Source organism: Gallus gallus, chromosome 5, assembly GCF_016699485.2.
Source record: "Gallus gallus isolate bGalGal1 chromosome 5, bGalGal1.mat.broiler.GRCg7b, whole genome shotgun sequence".
Lineage (NCBI taxonomy): Eukaryota > Metazoa > Chordata > Aves > Galliformes > Phasianidae > Gallus > Gallus gallus.
In genome coordinates this window covers 24,018,550-24,035,431 of record NC_052536.1, presented here as the reverse complement: position 1 = coordinate 24,035,431, position 16,882 = coordinate 24,018,550, and the positions used below count along the sequence as shown (strand labels likewise).

Sequence of the window (16,882 nt, the reverse complement as noted above, 5' to 3'; positions counted from 1 at the left end):
TCTTATGGCTTTTTATGTGGAGATTGAGACTTGTTTGGTCTGCTAGGAGATGCTGGGTTGGGCCCCTTCTCAGTGCTGGACTGTGTGATGTTGTTCATCTGGAACAAGGCTTTCAAGCAGTGATGCGTTCCCAGAAGTCAGTGAGTTGTGATGTGAAATATGCAGGGTCTTCAGAGCCAGCACAGAACTGCTTGCAGTGTATTTCCAGAACTGAAATCACCTGGGCCCATCTGGTCCCATTACAGAAAAATGGGGAAAGTTGCAGGGTATTGGGTATTGGGGTTGGGAATAGTTGGGTGTGAAGGTGTTGAGTCTGGGATGTAGGAGAGTGGTTGTAGAGTGCCCTTATCCAGGATATGGACAAAACTGAGATGCACACCTGGACTGTGTTGCTTCAGCAAAATCTTCAGGGTAAACAGGACTGCAGCTCTCCCTTGTTGTCTTTTGTAAATGGTGTGGGGAAAAAAAATAGGTTGGGACCAACCTGTCAGTCTTGATGCATTAGATTGTTCTCAATCCTTTTTTTTAAAGGAGAAGAAAGTAGGACTTCACCAAATATTTCTCAATTTGTAATGCTCTGTGCTAGCACTTGATATGGTTCATTTTTCTAAGCTTAGTCACATGGGGCAAAGTTGTGCACTTCTCTTCCTTAGTGTAACTGCTAGGTGTAGTCAGGGATGCCTGCAGACAAGGACAACTGTAGGAAGCTTTTTTGGGAAGTACAAGTAGTCTTGCTTTTTTCCCAAGCTGCTGTGCTACCCTCTGCTCTCTCATGTGCTGTCAGAATGTGGTGAAAAGGTACAAACTGCTGTCTCTGCAGGGAGTGAGCTGAAGCACTGCAAATCATTAACGCGCTGACCAGTGGTACTACTTAATGGATTGTGGGAGATAGCCGTGCCGAGCTGCGGTCCAGCAAACATAACGTGTCGTGCCCTCGCTATCACATTCAGGCTGGCGTTGTTTCAAGCTCATCTGCCGTAACTCTCGAGTATAGCAAAACGCACGCAGCTCCGCACGCGACAGCCGTTCTGCCCGTACAACCGTCACGAGGGCGCCCTCCCCACACAGCCCAGGACCGGGCCGCTGCCGCCCGCCACAAGAGACTCGTGGCCGCTCCTCGCAGCCGCCGCCAGCAACCCCACCGCCCTTCCGGCGGCTCAAGGGCGAGCGTACGTCACTTCCGGTGTACATCCGCCTCCCGCCGCAGACATCGCGAGAGCTGCCCCCGCCTCGCGCGAGACTCGCCGGCTCACCCGGCCGCTTCGCCCGAATCCCTTCGGCTATTTCCGTCACCGCCAGACTCTACCAATCGGCCCAAAGAGCGCATCGATGGGTGCGAACCCCCCGCGGGCTACGCGCAGGGCCGCCGCCCGCGGGGCGGCCCCGGGGCTCGTACGGCAGCGGCGGAGACGCCGGCGGGGCGGCGGGGCCGAAGTGCGGGACCGGAGCGGCGGGCCGGCGTGCGGGGCTCGATTATTCAGGCCTGGCCATGGCGCCTCTCCTCCCCCCCGCCATGGCTCCCCGTGTCCCTGCTCCTCTCCTCTCAGTGAGCGAAAGTGGCCGCCGCCGCCGTCCCAGCGCCCGCAGCCGCCGCCTCCTCCTCAGTAGCAGCGCGGGCGCCATCTTGGCGAGGCAGGAGCCGGGAGCGCCCCGCGGCAGGAGACGGGCAGCGGCGGCCCCGTCGACGAGCTGCGAGAGGCCGGGCGGAGCGAGCGGGGCGGCGAGCCCCGGGGACACCCCCAGCGCCCGCGCCGCACCGCAGCCGGGCCCGCGCCCCAGGTGAGCATCGCGGCGGCCGCGCAAGGACGCGCGGGGCCGGGGGCGGGCTGCGCCCCGCCGGGCCGCGGCTCCCCCCTCCCCGAGCGGCGACGGCGGCGGCGGTCGGGCCTTTTCTTAAAGGCGCAGCCCCTTCCCCGCTCGCCGCCGGCAGCGCCCCGGGACCGCCGCGGGCCGCACCCCTCACTCCCCCCGCGCCGTCCGCAGAGCGGCGCAGCGGCCCCGGGGCCCCCGAGAGAATGGGGCGGGGGAGGGGGGCTCGGGGGGGGGGCCGTGCACCTGCGGGCGCACGTGCGCCCGGGGGGCAGCAGCGCGTGCGCGGCGGCACGGCTGGGGGGGGGGGGGGGGGGGGGGGGGGGGGGTGCGGACTGCGGGCGGGGCCGCGGGGTGCCGCGGCGGGGGCAGGGCCGGGGATCGCGGCCGCTCTGCTCTCCCCCCCCCCTTCCCCCGCGCGCCTCTGCCCGCCCGGCCCGGGGGCGTGAGGTGCCGGCGGGCGGCGGGCCGGGTTGGGAGGAGGAGGAAACGGTGGCCGCGCCCCGGCCTCGTGTGGGCGCCCGGTGGCAGGGGCCTCGCAGCTCGGGGTCTGGCGCCGCGTCAGCACGATCCCGCGCCGCTGTGGGCGGTGGTGCGCGGCCACGGGCGGGCCTGCCGCCGGGGGTGTATGGGGAACTCCCGTGGGGTGATGTCGCTGTCAGATGGTGACGGGGCGGGAGCCCCTGCGCGATGGGACGGGGTAACGGCCTTAAACTGAGAGGGGGCGGGTTGAGATTGGGTGGCGGGAGGAAGTCCTTCACGCAGCGGGCGGTGAGGCGCTGCCACAGCTGCCCAGAGAGCTGTGGGTGCCCCAAACCCGGAGGCGCTCAAGGCCGGGTTGGATGGGGCCCTGGGCAGCTGAGCTGGTGGGAGGCAGCCCTGCCCGCACCACGGGTGGGACTGAGGGGACTTCAGGTTCCCTTCGAACCCAGTTCTGCGGTTATGGCAGTTCCTTCAGGCTACTTTTTTCTCATGTGTGTGGAATGGTTCAGCCAAAACCCCTTTTTATAACTAGAGTTCTTCATACGTGTTGCTAGAATTCTACTTTTCTCTTACACAAACCTGCTGTTTGGATTTGTTTTGTATACCTCATACACCTGTGTGTTAGCAACACTTAGCTGTTTTTAATTTCCATGGATTGAAACTGACATTTGTATGGTCACCCCCACAGTGTGTACTTGTAGGCCTGGGCTGCATCCTCCTTGTGGTTGGTAAGGCCAAGAGCAGTAAGGGAGAAGAGGAAGAGAGGGCCAGCAGCTTGAGATTTTTCCCAGTGTTAGAGGGTGTTTCCTCCAGGTCACCTCTGGGCCGTCTCTCCCATATGTGCTGCTAAGATTGCTTAAAATCCCGCCTTGTGCTTCTTGGCTGTTAACATGGGCAGGTTCTGTTCTGCTTAGATATCACGTAAAGGCGGTACGTTCCGCAGTAAGCATGCTGCATGGAGAGCTAAACTATGCAGTTGGGGTTGTTTAGGTGGCAAGAAGAAAACGATCTTCTTAGCGCCTTCCTGGGCATGGTTCCCTTTTTGTGAGCTGGGGCAAAAGGGCAACACGCAGACAGGCAGTCTGTGCAGGCTGTGTGTTGTGGGCGCAGCGTGACAGCTGTGCCCTGCACAGTGCAGGGCCCAGAGCCCTAACCGAGTGCTGCCGGGAGGTGGGCATTGGCCCCGGGGGCAAGGCCTGCACTCAGCCTACACCACGTGGTGACACGTGTGACTCTGTCTCTCCTGGGAGCTTTTCTCCTGATGTAAGTGTGGGAGCGGAGCTGCGACATGCCAGCTTCTGTGTTTGGTACGTTTTAAGGCATTCTGTCATTTGGTTTTACTTCTGATAACGCTTCTGTAGGGCTTTATACTTTTTTTCTTCTTTTTTTTTTTTCAGTCTGTGCCCATTACTTATGTAAATAGATGACTGGGAGCCTGTGCCCCAGTGGCTCTTCTCTGTGTTTAAAAGCAGTTAAAGTGGAACTGGAATCAATGAAGTGCTATCTCGTTCCTTGGAAAGCAATACAGAACCTTGCTACAAAAGCACAACAGCAGAGTACCGTGTGTAGAGCAGTGTCTAGTTTTAACTAAGGACATTCATTGAAAAAGCAATTAAAAGGATTTCTTAGCTACTGCAAACCGAAAAGATGCAGAGTTATCTTCAGTCACGTGTACTTGTTGTTTGTTCATTCAGCCTGAACGTAGTGGGTCTGCACTACGGAGAGCTTGAGTGCCTTATGAAGTGCTCTTCTGACTGGTCCTTGAAAAGCAGTGGTCTCTTGGGTATCAGAGTTGCATTTAGGAGAGTTACTGCCATAGAAGGACTATGTGGGGAGTTTGTCTTTACTTGAAGACTGGGCCTATAATGTGCTGTAGAGAATGGTTGTCAGTGTAACTATGCATTTGTCAAACTAAATGCTGTTTTTCCCTTTCAGTTTTTATTCTCCTCCAAGCAAAATACCCCTTCAGGCTCCTTTATGCCACTGCAATTGCCCGTATTAGAGATTACATGCATGTAAGAAAAGGTGACAAAAATACACCTAACCGATATAGTACTTGTGAATTTTCCACTTAAACCTTGATTTGTGTGGATGTGTATGTTTGTGCCAGGAGTGATTTTGGAGATGTGACTGCAGAGCGTCCTTACAGCATTTGCTGTTCCAAGGAGAGTTGTACGTCCGATTCCTAAACTTATTCAAGAGAAAAATGAAATACCTCAGGTGTTCGTGTTAGTTTGGGAAATCTTTGTGTCAAAATGCAAAGCATAAAAAGATGGAATAAGAAAAAAAATATAGAAAGTTGCTGAAATGGTGAGGGAACTAAAACAGTATACAAGGTTGTATTCAATTCTTAATCCTGCTCTCTGGATAAAACTTCTGATGATGTAAACGGAGGTGTGAGACATGCTTAATTCCCCGTGTAAACTGGGATTTTAGCCTTTGGCCCATTTGAATGTGTCGTCCGTGTGCTTACATTGGTTTGGAGGAGAGGTGAGAAACCACTGCTGTGGGTTGAAACGCCCCAGCGAATGAGCTCACCAGCCGGCCGGTCGCGCTCGGCATGCATATGCTCAGCGCACGGCTGAGCCCCTTGGGATTAGTTTTACTTGCTGATTTGCCATAGGCTAAGAACAGGCTCTGTGGATTAGCCGCTGTGCTGTACCTTAGCCCTCCGTGGTAGCTTGCGTTTGTGTGTGTGCCCTCAGGAGCGTGGTTGCCATCACTGTGTATAATGCTTCGTGTCGGCATTGGGCATAAAGAGAAGAGAAAGTAATCTGCTGGGCCTCTCTGAGATGTAGAAATGCCAGTGGTGGAAGGGAAAAAGAAGAAAAAGATAACTCCTGGAGAAGCAGTACAAAGAAAACCCTGTCCAGCTGGCAGCTGGGCGGAAGCTCAGAATGCATGCTGCTTATGGGGCTCCTGCTTTAAACCGATACTGGTAGCAGGAACCTGTTGGACTTCATTCAGAAATGGCCAGTAGGTATTACGCTCGGTAGGTCTGCTGTTAAAGCTGAGCTGTTTTGTGAGAGCAGTGCTTTTGCTGGCATGGTGGTGCAGGTCAGTGAGCATAAAACTTGGACACGTTGTGTAAAGCCTGACTGCTTCCTGAGGATGTCCTTGGAGGGCGCTTCTCCAGTGCTGTGTTTGCTTACTGACTAGACCCGCTGGTGGGCAGACTTGAAAAACAAAGTAAATGAGTAAGCCCCATACCATCATTAACACTGGATTGAGCAATGTGTTTTAAAGGACAAGGAAGGTATCTTAAGAATGAACTTGGATCTGTAAGAAAATGTATCGTTTTGGAAGTTATTTCTGTGAAATTGGTAGCTAAGAGGATAGATTGGGAGTGTGGCTGTTAGCATATAAATAAATGGAAGGCTGAATTCAGTGCCTGAGTTCTTCCTGCACTGCACATGTATTTAATATGCACCTATAGCTCTCAGTTTGGGACACTGCTGATGTACGTAAGGGTTCTCTGAAGCTCTCCTGTGTTTATTTGGTTATTCAGGAGGCAGAATGAACACCAGTAACTGTTTTGAAGACGAGAGTAATTAACTTTGTGTGTACAGGAACCTTTTGGGACTGTTAAAATAGGAAAATGGTGAAAAGCTGTGAGGGCTGAGATGTGGAGTGCTGTTACTGGGCCTGCGCAAGGAGGACTTTGTTAAGATTGCTCTCTTATTATTTTTCCCTTCATTTTGCTGCTAAGCTTGTAGAGTTTTGTTAGGCCAAGTCCCATGGGGTGGAAAAGAGCACATCTGCTTTGTCGGTGTCCTCAAGGCGTGGTGAAACCAGCTGAAGCCAGGGGTGCTGGGTGGAGCAGGAGGCACTGCTCCCCACTGTTGAGGTTGGGGAAAGCTTTCTGCAAAGAGCCGAGAGGTGAGGGATGCGCTGTGGCTGCGAGTGAAATTGTTGAATGGTGGTTATGCGTGGTTTTTTGGCTGGAAACTGAAATAATGCCATGTTCACAAAATACATGGCAGCTCTTGTTTACAGAGAGCTTTAAAAAAATAAAACAGTGATAAAAGAGAAAGGTTTTTTTTTTTTTTTCCTCCTGATATTATAGGTATTGAATCTTGCTCTTTATTGTATATAATTTTTAAGCTGCTCTTGTGTTATATATATCAGTGTTGTTAATGTGGTAGTAAACTGCTTCCACCTTTTTGATATTGTTTTTTATCCATTCCCTCAAAAATCTCTTCTATCAGAGGCACAAGTTTTGTGCTTCCTCTTATTGTCTCACCTCTTTACTTTTTTTGTGACCCCGTCTCTTAGAAGACAGTCTTTGATTTTAGGTGGTGCTTTTTCGTTTTATGCTTTCTTTTTTTTTTCCCAGATGGATGATAAAGGATATGACATATTTATTTTAAAATTTCTTGGACAACATGAATCTTATTTATTTATTCATTTATTTAGTAGGGAGGGCTTTCAGGAGCTTTCTTCTATCTTGTTAACCTCTGCTTGAAACAAGTATTTTGTAGCAGAGGTCATCCATTTTATTTCTGTCAGGCATAAGAGGGTCTAGCATATAGAAAATTGAACTTAGATAGCTTCAGTCTAAGAGTCATTTCTGAATGAGTGCCATTATCCCTCGTAACAGTTCCTGGCATTCTGTTGGTAATTCTGTAGGAAAGACATTACATGAAGTCTGAATGTTTGTTAAGAAATAATACATTTTGCTTTGGTTCAGCCATGCCTATTAGTCTCAAGGTGGTGATCACTTATGAATTTTTTCTTCAATATTGGAGGTTTTTAATCTACTCTGTAATACCTTTTTTTTTTTTTTTTAGGATAAAAGACTTGGGAGAAAAATAGATGCTGTCTGTAGACATGGAGAGAACAATTAGAAGAGCAGATGCTTAAGCTTCGTTCATAAACTCAAACAATGTAGTCAGTAATTCAGTAGTTGAAGAAATACATATAAAATGTTCTTCAGTAAAGTGACATGAAATTTGTTTCAGGTTTTGTAGCATCTCTAAGGAAGTAATACAAGCTGGAAGAATCCTTTAGAAGAACATTTAATCTTTCTACAGCTGACTATTTATTACCATAAGCAAAAATTTTAGTTGGAGGCATTTATTTAATAGTAAATAGTATCATACTTAGGGCACTGACAGCACTTTCATTTATGCAGCTACATTTGTGGATTTGGATGTGTTGACATTTGGTGTCACATGCATTAGGTTTGCCTGCTCACCTTATTCTTTCTTCTCAGAGGTGGTGGCAGCGATGATAATTGTGATTTCCTCTCAACAGCTGCGTGTTCAGAGGCATCTGTGCATGAGGAGAAGTTTGTTCTATGGCCTCGGAGCTGGGTGCCAGGGAGGATGGCAGCTGCTCAGAGCTGGCAAAACCCCTTTATCTGCAGTACCTGGAGAAAGCTCTGCGATTGGATCAGTTTTTACGACAAACGTCTGCCATCTTTAACAGGAATATATCCAGGTACTAAAACCTTTTTCACAAGGAATATCAAGGAAAGATAAGCATTTTTCTAATGTTGTTCTCAGGCAACACCATAGTAGGAGTTTACTTGTTCATTAGGAATGACATTATAAAACCTTCTCTCGTAAAGAATTTGCACCGTACTTCTCCTCTCATTGATAATTCATCATATTGCCTGCCCAGGTACAAATTAGCAAGATGTTTTAAAGCTCTTCGTTATAGTTGAGTGGCCAAAACTTTCTTTGCCTGCAAAAGATAGGATGAACAAGCATTAAGTTAATTTTTTAGGGAACTGGCACGTAGCCGTAAGTGGAATGCAAACAGTGTTGTCAAATGCAGCATTTCTATGATAGCAAGTTTTACCATTGAGAAGTGACTCTTCAAGGTATGTTTCTGTCCAAAAGCAATTTACTTTTAATTTCGTCAGTGTTCTGTAATTGTAAGCTTACAGAACTGAAAAGTGTGTGTGTAGTAGATAGTAGGTGTATTACAGGCCTATCAGATTCACACAAGGAATAAAAAAATACGCTTTATGTCTTTCACATGTACAGTAGTGCTGGGAATAACAATAGTGTGCTTTGATTTGACTCAGCACTTTGTTTCTTGGTTAGTTCGTGCTTTGAGTATGAAATATCTATCTAGAGACTAAGGACGCAGCTTGATAGCGTAACCAGACTGGTCTGATGATTAACTGCTGCTGAAGGTTTAATGCTAAATTATTAACAGCAATATCTGTAGTGCACAGAATTACAGCTGAGGCTGTCTTTGTTCTCAAACCTTTAGGCAAATGGCCACATGCAAGAAAAGTTGCAGAGACGTCTCCTCTTTTGAATGTTCTCCTTTCACTCTCAGCATATTATGTATCTTCTTGCAGTGATGAAAGTGAGGATGGATTGGATGACAATCCTTTGTTGCCTCAATCTGGGGATGCCCTGATGCAAGTTAAAGAAGAGCCTCCAAATGCGTTGCTTGGGGAATCTTCTGGAGTAGGCAATTCCGGAGTGCTGAGCACACATTCCCTGAATGGAGTACTGCAGCCAGGTAGCCATCCGCTGAGCTGAATCTCTGCTTACTTTGGGGTAGGCTGGGAAAAGCATTATTTCTGAAGAAACTTGTTTTTATCTTTTCTTTAAACAGAGTCCAAGTCTGAAAAAGGGAGCTTGTATAACTTTTCTAAACTGAAGAAAAGCAGAAAGTGGCTGAAGGTAAGGGTATTGCAAAGAATTCTGAGAAGAGTGGAAGAGTCTTAGTTAACACCCTGTAGACAGGGGTGAATAAGGGACTCTGTCTTCTCATCTGGTGTAGATCACGGAGTCCTAACCATCTAACAATATAGACAGCAAAAAGAAAGTAAGGTGAGCACTTGTCAGAGCATTATCACAAATGTAATTGCTAAATATGGTAAGCTTACAGTAAGGTTAGTTGTTCCTATATCCCATTTTACTTTATATGTACCACTGAGGGCTCAGAATGTTAGACAGATGTCCTAATAATCATAGAATTATTAAGTTAGAAAAGGTCACTTAAATCATCTAGTCCAACCATCAACCCATCACCTGTACTCACTAAACCACATCTCTCAGTGCCACATGTACCCTTTTCATGAAAACTTGAGAAGAAGTTGTTCCTAATATCCAACGTGAACCTCCATGGCACTCAATAAACTTAATAAAGCCAAAGCATTAGACATTTTTTTCCTCTTGCATCTTCCATGCTCTTTGGCTACAGTCAAAGCAAAGTACTTCTTTTGACACAACATACACAGCAACTGCTTGTGTTTGAGAGCTGCCTGAAATGATGTGATGCTGCTTAATTGATGCAAAGTATCGTACTGAAGAAGCAGCACAGGGTGATGTAAAGATATAGGAATATTTGATATGTTGCTGAAAACTATCTTTAAAGGACTTCTTTAATCTTGTACTACATTGGTCTGTTGTTTGCTGCACTTTTTTTAAAGTAATTGGAGTTACTCCAGTGTTCCTTGCTAAGAAGAAATAAGGGTGTTTTTTTTGTTGTTTTATTTTCTTTCTGCACTAAGAAAATACCAACACAAAAAATGCAATCTACAGAGGTTTCTCATGTTAGAAAGGGAAAGAAAGAAGAGTATGTGGTGGTCAGTAGTAAGTATTGTATTGGATCTTTGGTGGAACAGAAGAGAATTAAAGTTTCTATAGTTTTAAGGCTTTCATTTCCATTGTGTAGCAAAACGGACGGTAGGCGTTTCAGTTTTGGTGAGCAGCAGTGTTTTGGTTAAATACCACAGTGAGTATATGTTTAGAAACATTAAGTAATTTTAGTACTATGTCCAAATTAAAGTGAGCTTTATGAGATGTATTAAATGGACACTGGAGACTGAGATGAAAATTTGTTTCTAAGATGAAGTCAGTACAAGGTCCAAATGAGGGGAGGAAAGAGAGAGTGGAACAGTGGCACTGTGCCATCTTTGCCTTTCATTGTACTGCAATGTTCTCTAGTTAGTAAAAACAGGTTGCCAAGAGGTCGAGCAAGAGCCAAACCTTGTGCAAGTGGTGCAGTGGGAGAATAGCAGGACAAATAGTACAAATGAGGTAGCAAAGCACCTGCAGCCATACATCACAAAATGCCCTTGCTTATATTCTGGCTTCTCTCACTGCTAGAAAGAGCCTTTTGAGACCACAGACAGTTGCAATGGGTTTTAAAATGACTTAATTTTCACTAAACTAACAGAACTGTACCTCTCTGAAGATAAAAAAAAAAAAATGTTTACTTGATTAGGTGCTGAACAGCACTGTAGATCAGAAAACTGTTTTCCATTTGAGGCACTTCAGAGGGAAGACACTTTGTAAAGGCTAAGTGTTGTGGTCGTGCCAGCCTTTATTAGATAAAGGCTCAAGAGTGTTCTGCATAAATAAACAACAGTACAGGGCCTTGTGATTGTTACAGTTTTTTTTGATTTACTGTTGTTAGAGTATCCTTCTGAGTGATGATTCCAGTGACACAGATTCTCCAAGTGATGAGGATGGAGAGGATGAAGAAGAATTTTCTCTTTCAAGGGAGGAGCTTCACAATATGCTGCGATTACACAAATATAAGAAACTACATCAAAGTAAATACAGCAAAGACAAAGAGGTAAAAATCCAGAACTTCCATATTCCCTTAATTTTCTTTTTTCCTGTAGTTGCATTATTTTAACTACTTTCACATTTTTTTCTGAAAATCTGTAGTATTTTGCAGGCTAGAAAATACCCGATTGTTGGTAGACTAGAGCAATCTAATGTCAGTTTCAGAGAAGGGTTATTTAATTATGTACTGATTGAAAAGCTATTGATACCTTGTGCTGAGAATCTCTCAACAATTTACATATGGATACATGTGTACCTACAGCTTCTACAACATTCTGTTATGTTCATTAGAGCAAACAGAGGGTGCTACAATGCAGCATTCAGACAGTACGTAACAAAACTGAGATGCTGTAACTGAGATTTTAATACAGGTGGTCGCTGCTGTTCAGGACGAAAATTGTGTATTTAAACATACTGCAGTACATTTGCCTCACCATTGAGGCTGCAAGTAGTGAGGTGATGTTTGTCTATTTGAAAGAGAGTTCCTCATTTTCTTCCTTAGTGTTTTCTGTAATTCTTTGGGGTTTTACTTGTCTTTATTTTTTGTCATACCTTCCTTTTCTATTTTAGATTTTCTTTTTACATCCACTTCTTTTCATCTCTTCCTTCTAAGAAAATATCTGCTGCATTTCTTCGTTTTTCTCAGTATTGTGCCAGATTTTAACTGCTTTGTTTCTAATAAAGTATTGAGTTATATGAGATTTACCAAAAGAAAAAAAATTGCTGCTTTGAATTACAACTGAAAGTGGGTCTCAGATGAAGGAAGTCATCCTGTTCTGCTATCAGAGAATGCGTATGAAACAAAAAGTTGACATTTTGTTTCATACTGCTTCAGATTTCTCCAGAAGAGTGAAGAAATATTTCTCCCACCCAAGTCTTTCTTTCTGTCTATTTCTTTTCTTTGTTCAGTCATTATCTTTTAAACCCAGATTGCATTGGCTTCTTGAAATACCGTGTAACTGCACAAATATTCACACACCCAGCTTCCACACAGGTCTTCATTTCTATGTTTGTGTATAGCCTGTATATAGTTCTTCAGTATTTTAGTTGAATAATGCTTGAAATATGTTACTTTTTTTTATAATCTCCAAACTGCTTAGTCACCTACTTCTACAGGATAACCTGAATGTTCTTCTAAATGCCTAAACCTGTCCTTTGATATCTTTTCACGTGATAAAAGTAGGACATGTATGTAACTTGAGAATACAAGCAAAACGAGTAGAAAGTCCTCGATTGGACTGTTGCATGTAATGTGCTGTTTTGCTGGGCAGCACCTGTGTGGAAAATGATGCAGTGGTATGTTTTGAAAGTGTAAGCTTCACTGCATGCTTTTCCTGTCTTATTTAACTGTGTGGGTTTGCCTCCCTCTGTAGAACTTGGGGGCCACCTGTGGGCAAGTGATATCACTTCAGAGTCTCCAATCCTTGATAGCAGTGCTAAATATGGAAAAGTACATTTATTGATATTTTATTTACAATCAAGATGTGATCTTGTTTACCTGCTATTGCTGTTATCTGCTGTATTTGGTTTGTATTAATGTGCTCATTTACATCTACTTCAGTTGCAGCAATACCAGTACTACAGTGCAGGACTGCTGTCTACATATGATCCTTACTATGAGCAGCAGCGCCACCTGCTAGGGCCCAAGAAAAAGAAGTTTAAAGAAGAGAAAAAGTTGAAAGGTAAGGTCACTCCCCTTGTGTTTTTTGATAGTTGCTGTGATTTAAACTCCTTTGTTGTATTATTGACTTTGAATAAACATTCATGTTTGAACATATTCCGGACCTTTGAGTTTTGGTTGGAAAGCTAATGGCCGATTCCATCAAAGAATTCAGAAAATACTGTGCTTGATCTGGCCTCTAGAGAGCTAGGGTAAAAAAAGATAGTGTAAATTGCGAGGTTGTGGTTTTAAATTTTCTTTGTGGACCTCTGGATCTAGAATGAGTGTCACGTGATAAGTACTTCTTAGCTATTTCATAGCATTGTTTGGCTATGTTTCAGAATCCATGAATATTGCTGTGTACCATTTGCTCATTTTCTTTGAAAACTTGATAGTTCTTAGACAAATATAAGAAACTACCCAGCAACTGATAGAGTTATTCCCGAATGTGTAATTTTTCCAGTGATTAAGAAATGGTAGGAAATGAGATTGTTTTCTGGAAATTAGAGGGAGCTCGGAATTGATGTCCAATGTGAGTTAAAATAGAATTACTTCTGTAACCTCTCAGCTGGAGTTTTTCAGCTGCATGTTTGCCAGGAAGTACAGTTTCCTTTCACGACTGAACTGACAGCATCTGTAGATCTGTAAGGAAGCAGGAAGAGAAGGCTGTGAACTGTCAATGTAGGGTGAATTCTCTGTAGTGCAAGCACTCATGTTTGAGCTGTGTTTTAAGAAGGTTATTCTGGGTTTCCCTCTATCCTTCCTATCTTTCTGTAAGTTCCTTTAATGCTGTATTTTTTTCCACTAATCTTGTAGTGTCCGTGATCTTGCATACTCTCAAATAGTATATTTATTATCTGATAAAAGCATCTGGTAGTTTCCTCTGAAAGCTGTATTCACAATGAATGATAACATGTCAATCACTTTCACAGTAGTTTGAGACATCTACCAAATGCTCATGTTGTTACTTTTAAATGTCTTTACTGTCTGTAAGTATAATTTTACCACAGGACAAGAAGCATTATACCAGATCACAGGTATTTTAATTCCTAATGAATACTTCTTTATGAAGGGAAACATGCCATAGGAGTTAGTTACAAAACCATAAAGAAATAAGTGTATGGTACTAGAACTGGCAGGCATAGGTAAGTTTGACTTTTTAGTTGGTTCCACACATAAAGTGGCTTGGATAGCTTAGTTAGGAGAGATGTCAGACTAAATGCAGAAGGTCCCCACAATAGGAAAAAAAAAGATGATTTAATGGTTGATCTTGCAGGAAAGTTGAAAAAAGTAAAGAAAAAGAGGAGACGGGATGAAGATCTCTCTTCAGAGGAGTCACCAGAACACCATCATCACCAGACCAAAGTTTTTGCCAAGTTTTCTCATGACACACCACCACCTGGGTCCAAGAAAAAGCATATGTCTATTGAACAACTTAATGCTCGTCGGCGAAAAGTGTGGCTTAGCATTGTTAAAAAGGAGTTGCCAAAGGTGAGCTTGGTTATGGCACTACATCGTTGATGATAACAAGAAAGCAGGATAACAAATAACTTAGTGATTTTCTGGTGTCAGTGATGGCCAAACTGGTATTCTGCAACCTGTAAGCAAAGTGTAGTTCTGATTTCTTAACACCAACGGATCACGCAGTGTGTTGCTTTCATTTGGCTATCTAAGCCTTTTCTATGAACAGTACAATAAACTCAAGGAGGTATTCCTACAAATCTGCAGGATACCTATGTAAAGCAAACCAGTATTCAGGACTAGTGTTTAAGTTCAGGAGAGGCATGTTCCAATCATCACAGCATACATGTGTTTTTAAACTTACTTAAGAAACAGCCTAGGGAACGCTTCATGTCATTTACAGGACAAGCTTCAGGCACGTTTGAGATAGCTGGATGCACTGTCATTAGTTCTGAGATGTGATCAGCAAATCTTACAATGTGCTGTTAACAGACTGAATTTCTAGTGAGTGGAGTATAACTGATAGCTGTATCATTCTTTATTAATGTATGAGCTGTGCAAAGGATATGTGCAGTGTTCTAGACCTTGTTTTTTCAAATGACTGATTTTGTTCACATGAATAGAATAATTTGCCTTAAGTCTAAACATCTTTGGGGAACAGTGGGAACATCTTTTGTTTGTTTTAGTGTTGACAGTGGAATAGGATAATCCTGCTTTACAGAAGTAGCAGTTAAAGAAAAAATCCTGAAAAAGGGGATGTTTTAAATACTTCCTTCAGGAGCTGGAATACATTTATACACATGTTGGACAATGACAGAGGGAAGGTGTTTCCATCAGAACCAAAGACAGTTATGGAACATGTACTCAATTATCCAATGGATTGCATGGCTGAGGCTGGCAAATCTAACAGCTTAAGACTGGATAGTGATCGTTGAAAGTACTGTGCAGCTATTACCCATCAAGTAATTGTAGAATGTGTTCTTTTATAGGCATACAAACAAAAAGCATCAGCACGCAACCTTTTCCTTACCAACAGCAAAAAGGTAAGTGTTCAGCTTGATAGTGATACTTGTATTGAATGTAATAAGCGATCTGTAATCTCTTTGTTTCTTACTGATGGTTCTAGCAGGACAGTACAGGAGAAAGAACTGTATGTAAGTAATTTGTATAAAGCTTTTCATTTTTTAAATGTATCATATTGGTGTGTTTCGTAAGCAGTAGAGGAAACAAGCAACATAAATTTGTGTCCTGAAATCTCACTGGCTTTTGTAAGATTTACTATATTCATTTTTATTTACTGATTTTGATACAATGAATTACAGACTTCAGTACACTTCATTAGCTTTTGAACTGCCCATCTATCCAGTAGCTAGAATTTGCTGTTTTAAGCATTCATGTGTAAATCAAAGGGGCCCTTGGAAGTATTAAAATGTGTTTATTTAGGCAAACTTACATAGGAACTACGATTAAGAACTGAACTTTTTTTTGGTTAAGTGATTGGCAAAGGAATTTATTTCCTCATTGCAGTAGTCTCTGAGAAGTGTCATTATTTCTACCTAGAAGACTTTATTGTAGGAACATTTGGTGATGCTTTTCAAAGCATTTTTAAAGTGTTACACTCAAGTGTGTAATTCATTTATATGCCTAATGAAAAAAATAATCAAGTATGTGGCTAATAATCATCAGACACAAGATGACATAGGAAACATTACGTTCCATATTAGTAAGAATGGGAATGTTTTCTCTGTAAGGAATACAGGAAACAGAATCTACTTCACTGTGGGCATCCTTACCAGAGGCAAGATTTCTTTTTGATGTCTGGACAAATATTCTGCAATTATTGTATTTGTAGATATCACAAAGTGTATTTTAGCAAGCAAGTGATGCAGCAGACTTAAAGGGTTTGAAATTACACTCTTTTTTCCTTTGTTTTCATTTTATTTGATCACTTGCAATCTCTGTATGATGGAATTATTGATGTGCAAATTTCAGCGGAGGAGAAAAAACAACTGTCACAAACTTCAAACCCAGTAATTTTGACCATTATGACAATGACATTAATTTACATATGCTGGATTGAAAAATGACACTAGTATGCTTTTTATGAGATGGTAAGGAAATTGTAGGATACTCCCCCACTTTTCAGTATAATAACATGTGAATATGATTGTGTGCTACCAATATTGCCATTGCAGCAGCCTTATTAAAACAGTGAGAAAGAGTGTGTGTCACAGGAAAATGTTTGGAGTAGAGTCACAGTTGCAGGCAGGCCTTAAACTCTGGTCTCTGGAGTACCTTTCAAAGATCTACCCGCCAGATCAATACTTTTAAGTACTGTGCTGTGCTGCAGCTGTCTTAGGCTTTGTTTTTTTGTATGCATCTCAGGAAGTTCTTGGATGTTTATGTTCTCTCTCATGATTTCAAAAGTCTAACTCCTGAGAAAAGTATCATAGTTTTTCTCTTTTGAAGGATCGGATTTGTTTGCAATTAAATGTAATGTGCATTGCTGGTTTTCTTTAAACCTATCCATCCTTCATCTGCATCCAAACCTTACTTCTCCCTAGCTTGCTCATCAGTGCATGAGGGAGGTACGTCGAGCTGCTCTCCAGGCCCAGAAAAACTGTAAGGAAACTCTACCACGGGCACGTCGTCTTACCAAGGAGATGCTTCTCTATTGGAAAAAATATGAAAAGGTAGAAAAAGAACATCGCAAACGGGCTGAGAAAGAGGCTCTGGAGCAACGCAAGCTGGATGAGGAGATGAGAGAGGTAAAGCAAAAACACAGGTTGCTGATAATTAATTTCTTGATTAAACACAGAAATGACCAAATAATTTGAGTTTCTAAGTCTGGGCTATTAAGTTCAGTTGTTTATTCTGTTTCAATACTATTGCATGTATTTCTTTTTTATTTTAAAGTTCTTTACAT

The 16,882-nt window shown here is 43.5% G+C and overlaps 1 protein-coding gene and 1 long non-coding RNA gene across 2 annotated transcripts in view; one reads left to right on the top strand and one right to left on the bottom strand.

Moving 5' to 3' along the window:
• Positions 1-1,603: 1,603 nt before the first annotated feature.
• INO80 (INO80 complex subunit) overlaps positions 1,604-16,882 on the top strand; it is a 60,612-nt gene continuing 45,333 nt past the window's right edge. The window contains exons 1-9 of the mRNA NM_001199657.2: positions 1,604-1,779; positions 7,549-7,734; positions 8,609-8,775; positions 8,872-8,939; positions 10,681-10,842; positions 12,397-12,517; positions 13,772-13,986; positions 14,946-14,999; positions 16,521-16,724. Coding sequence (NP_001186586.2) covers positions 7,592-7,734; positions 8,609-8,775; positions 8,872-8,939; positions 10,681-10,842; positions 12,397-12,517; positions 13,772-13,986; positions 14,946-14,999; positions 16,521-16,724 — 1,134 coding nt within the window. The 5' untranslated portion in view covers positions 1,604-1,779; positions 7,549-7,591. The remainder of the gene's footprint in view (positions 1,780-7,548; positions 7,735-8,608; positions 8,776-8,871; positions 8,940-10,680; positions 10,843-12,396; positions 12,518-13,771; positions 13,987-14,945; positions 15,000-16,520; positions 16,725-16,882) is intronic.
• LOC121110830 lies at positions 7,779-8,649 on the bottom strand. Its single transcript, XR_005860056.2, has 2 exons — positions 8,512-8,649; positions 7,779-7,980 (listed from the first exon to the last, which is right to left on the bottom strand). It is a non-coding gene; the product is annotated as an uncharacterized LOC121110830 (long non-coding RNA).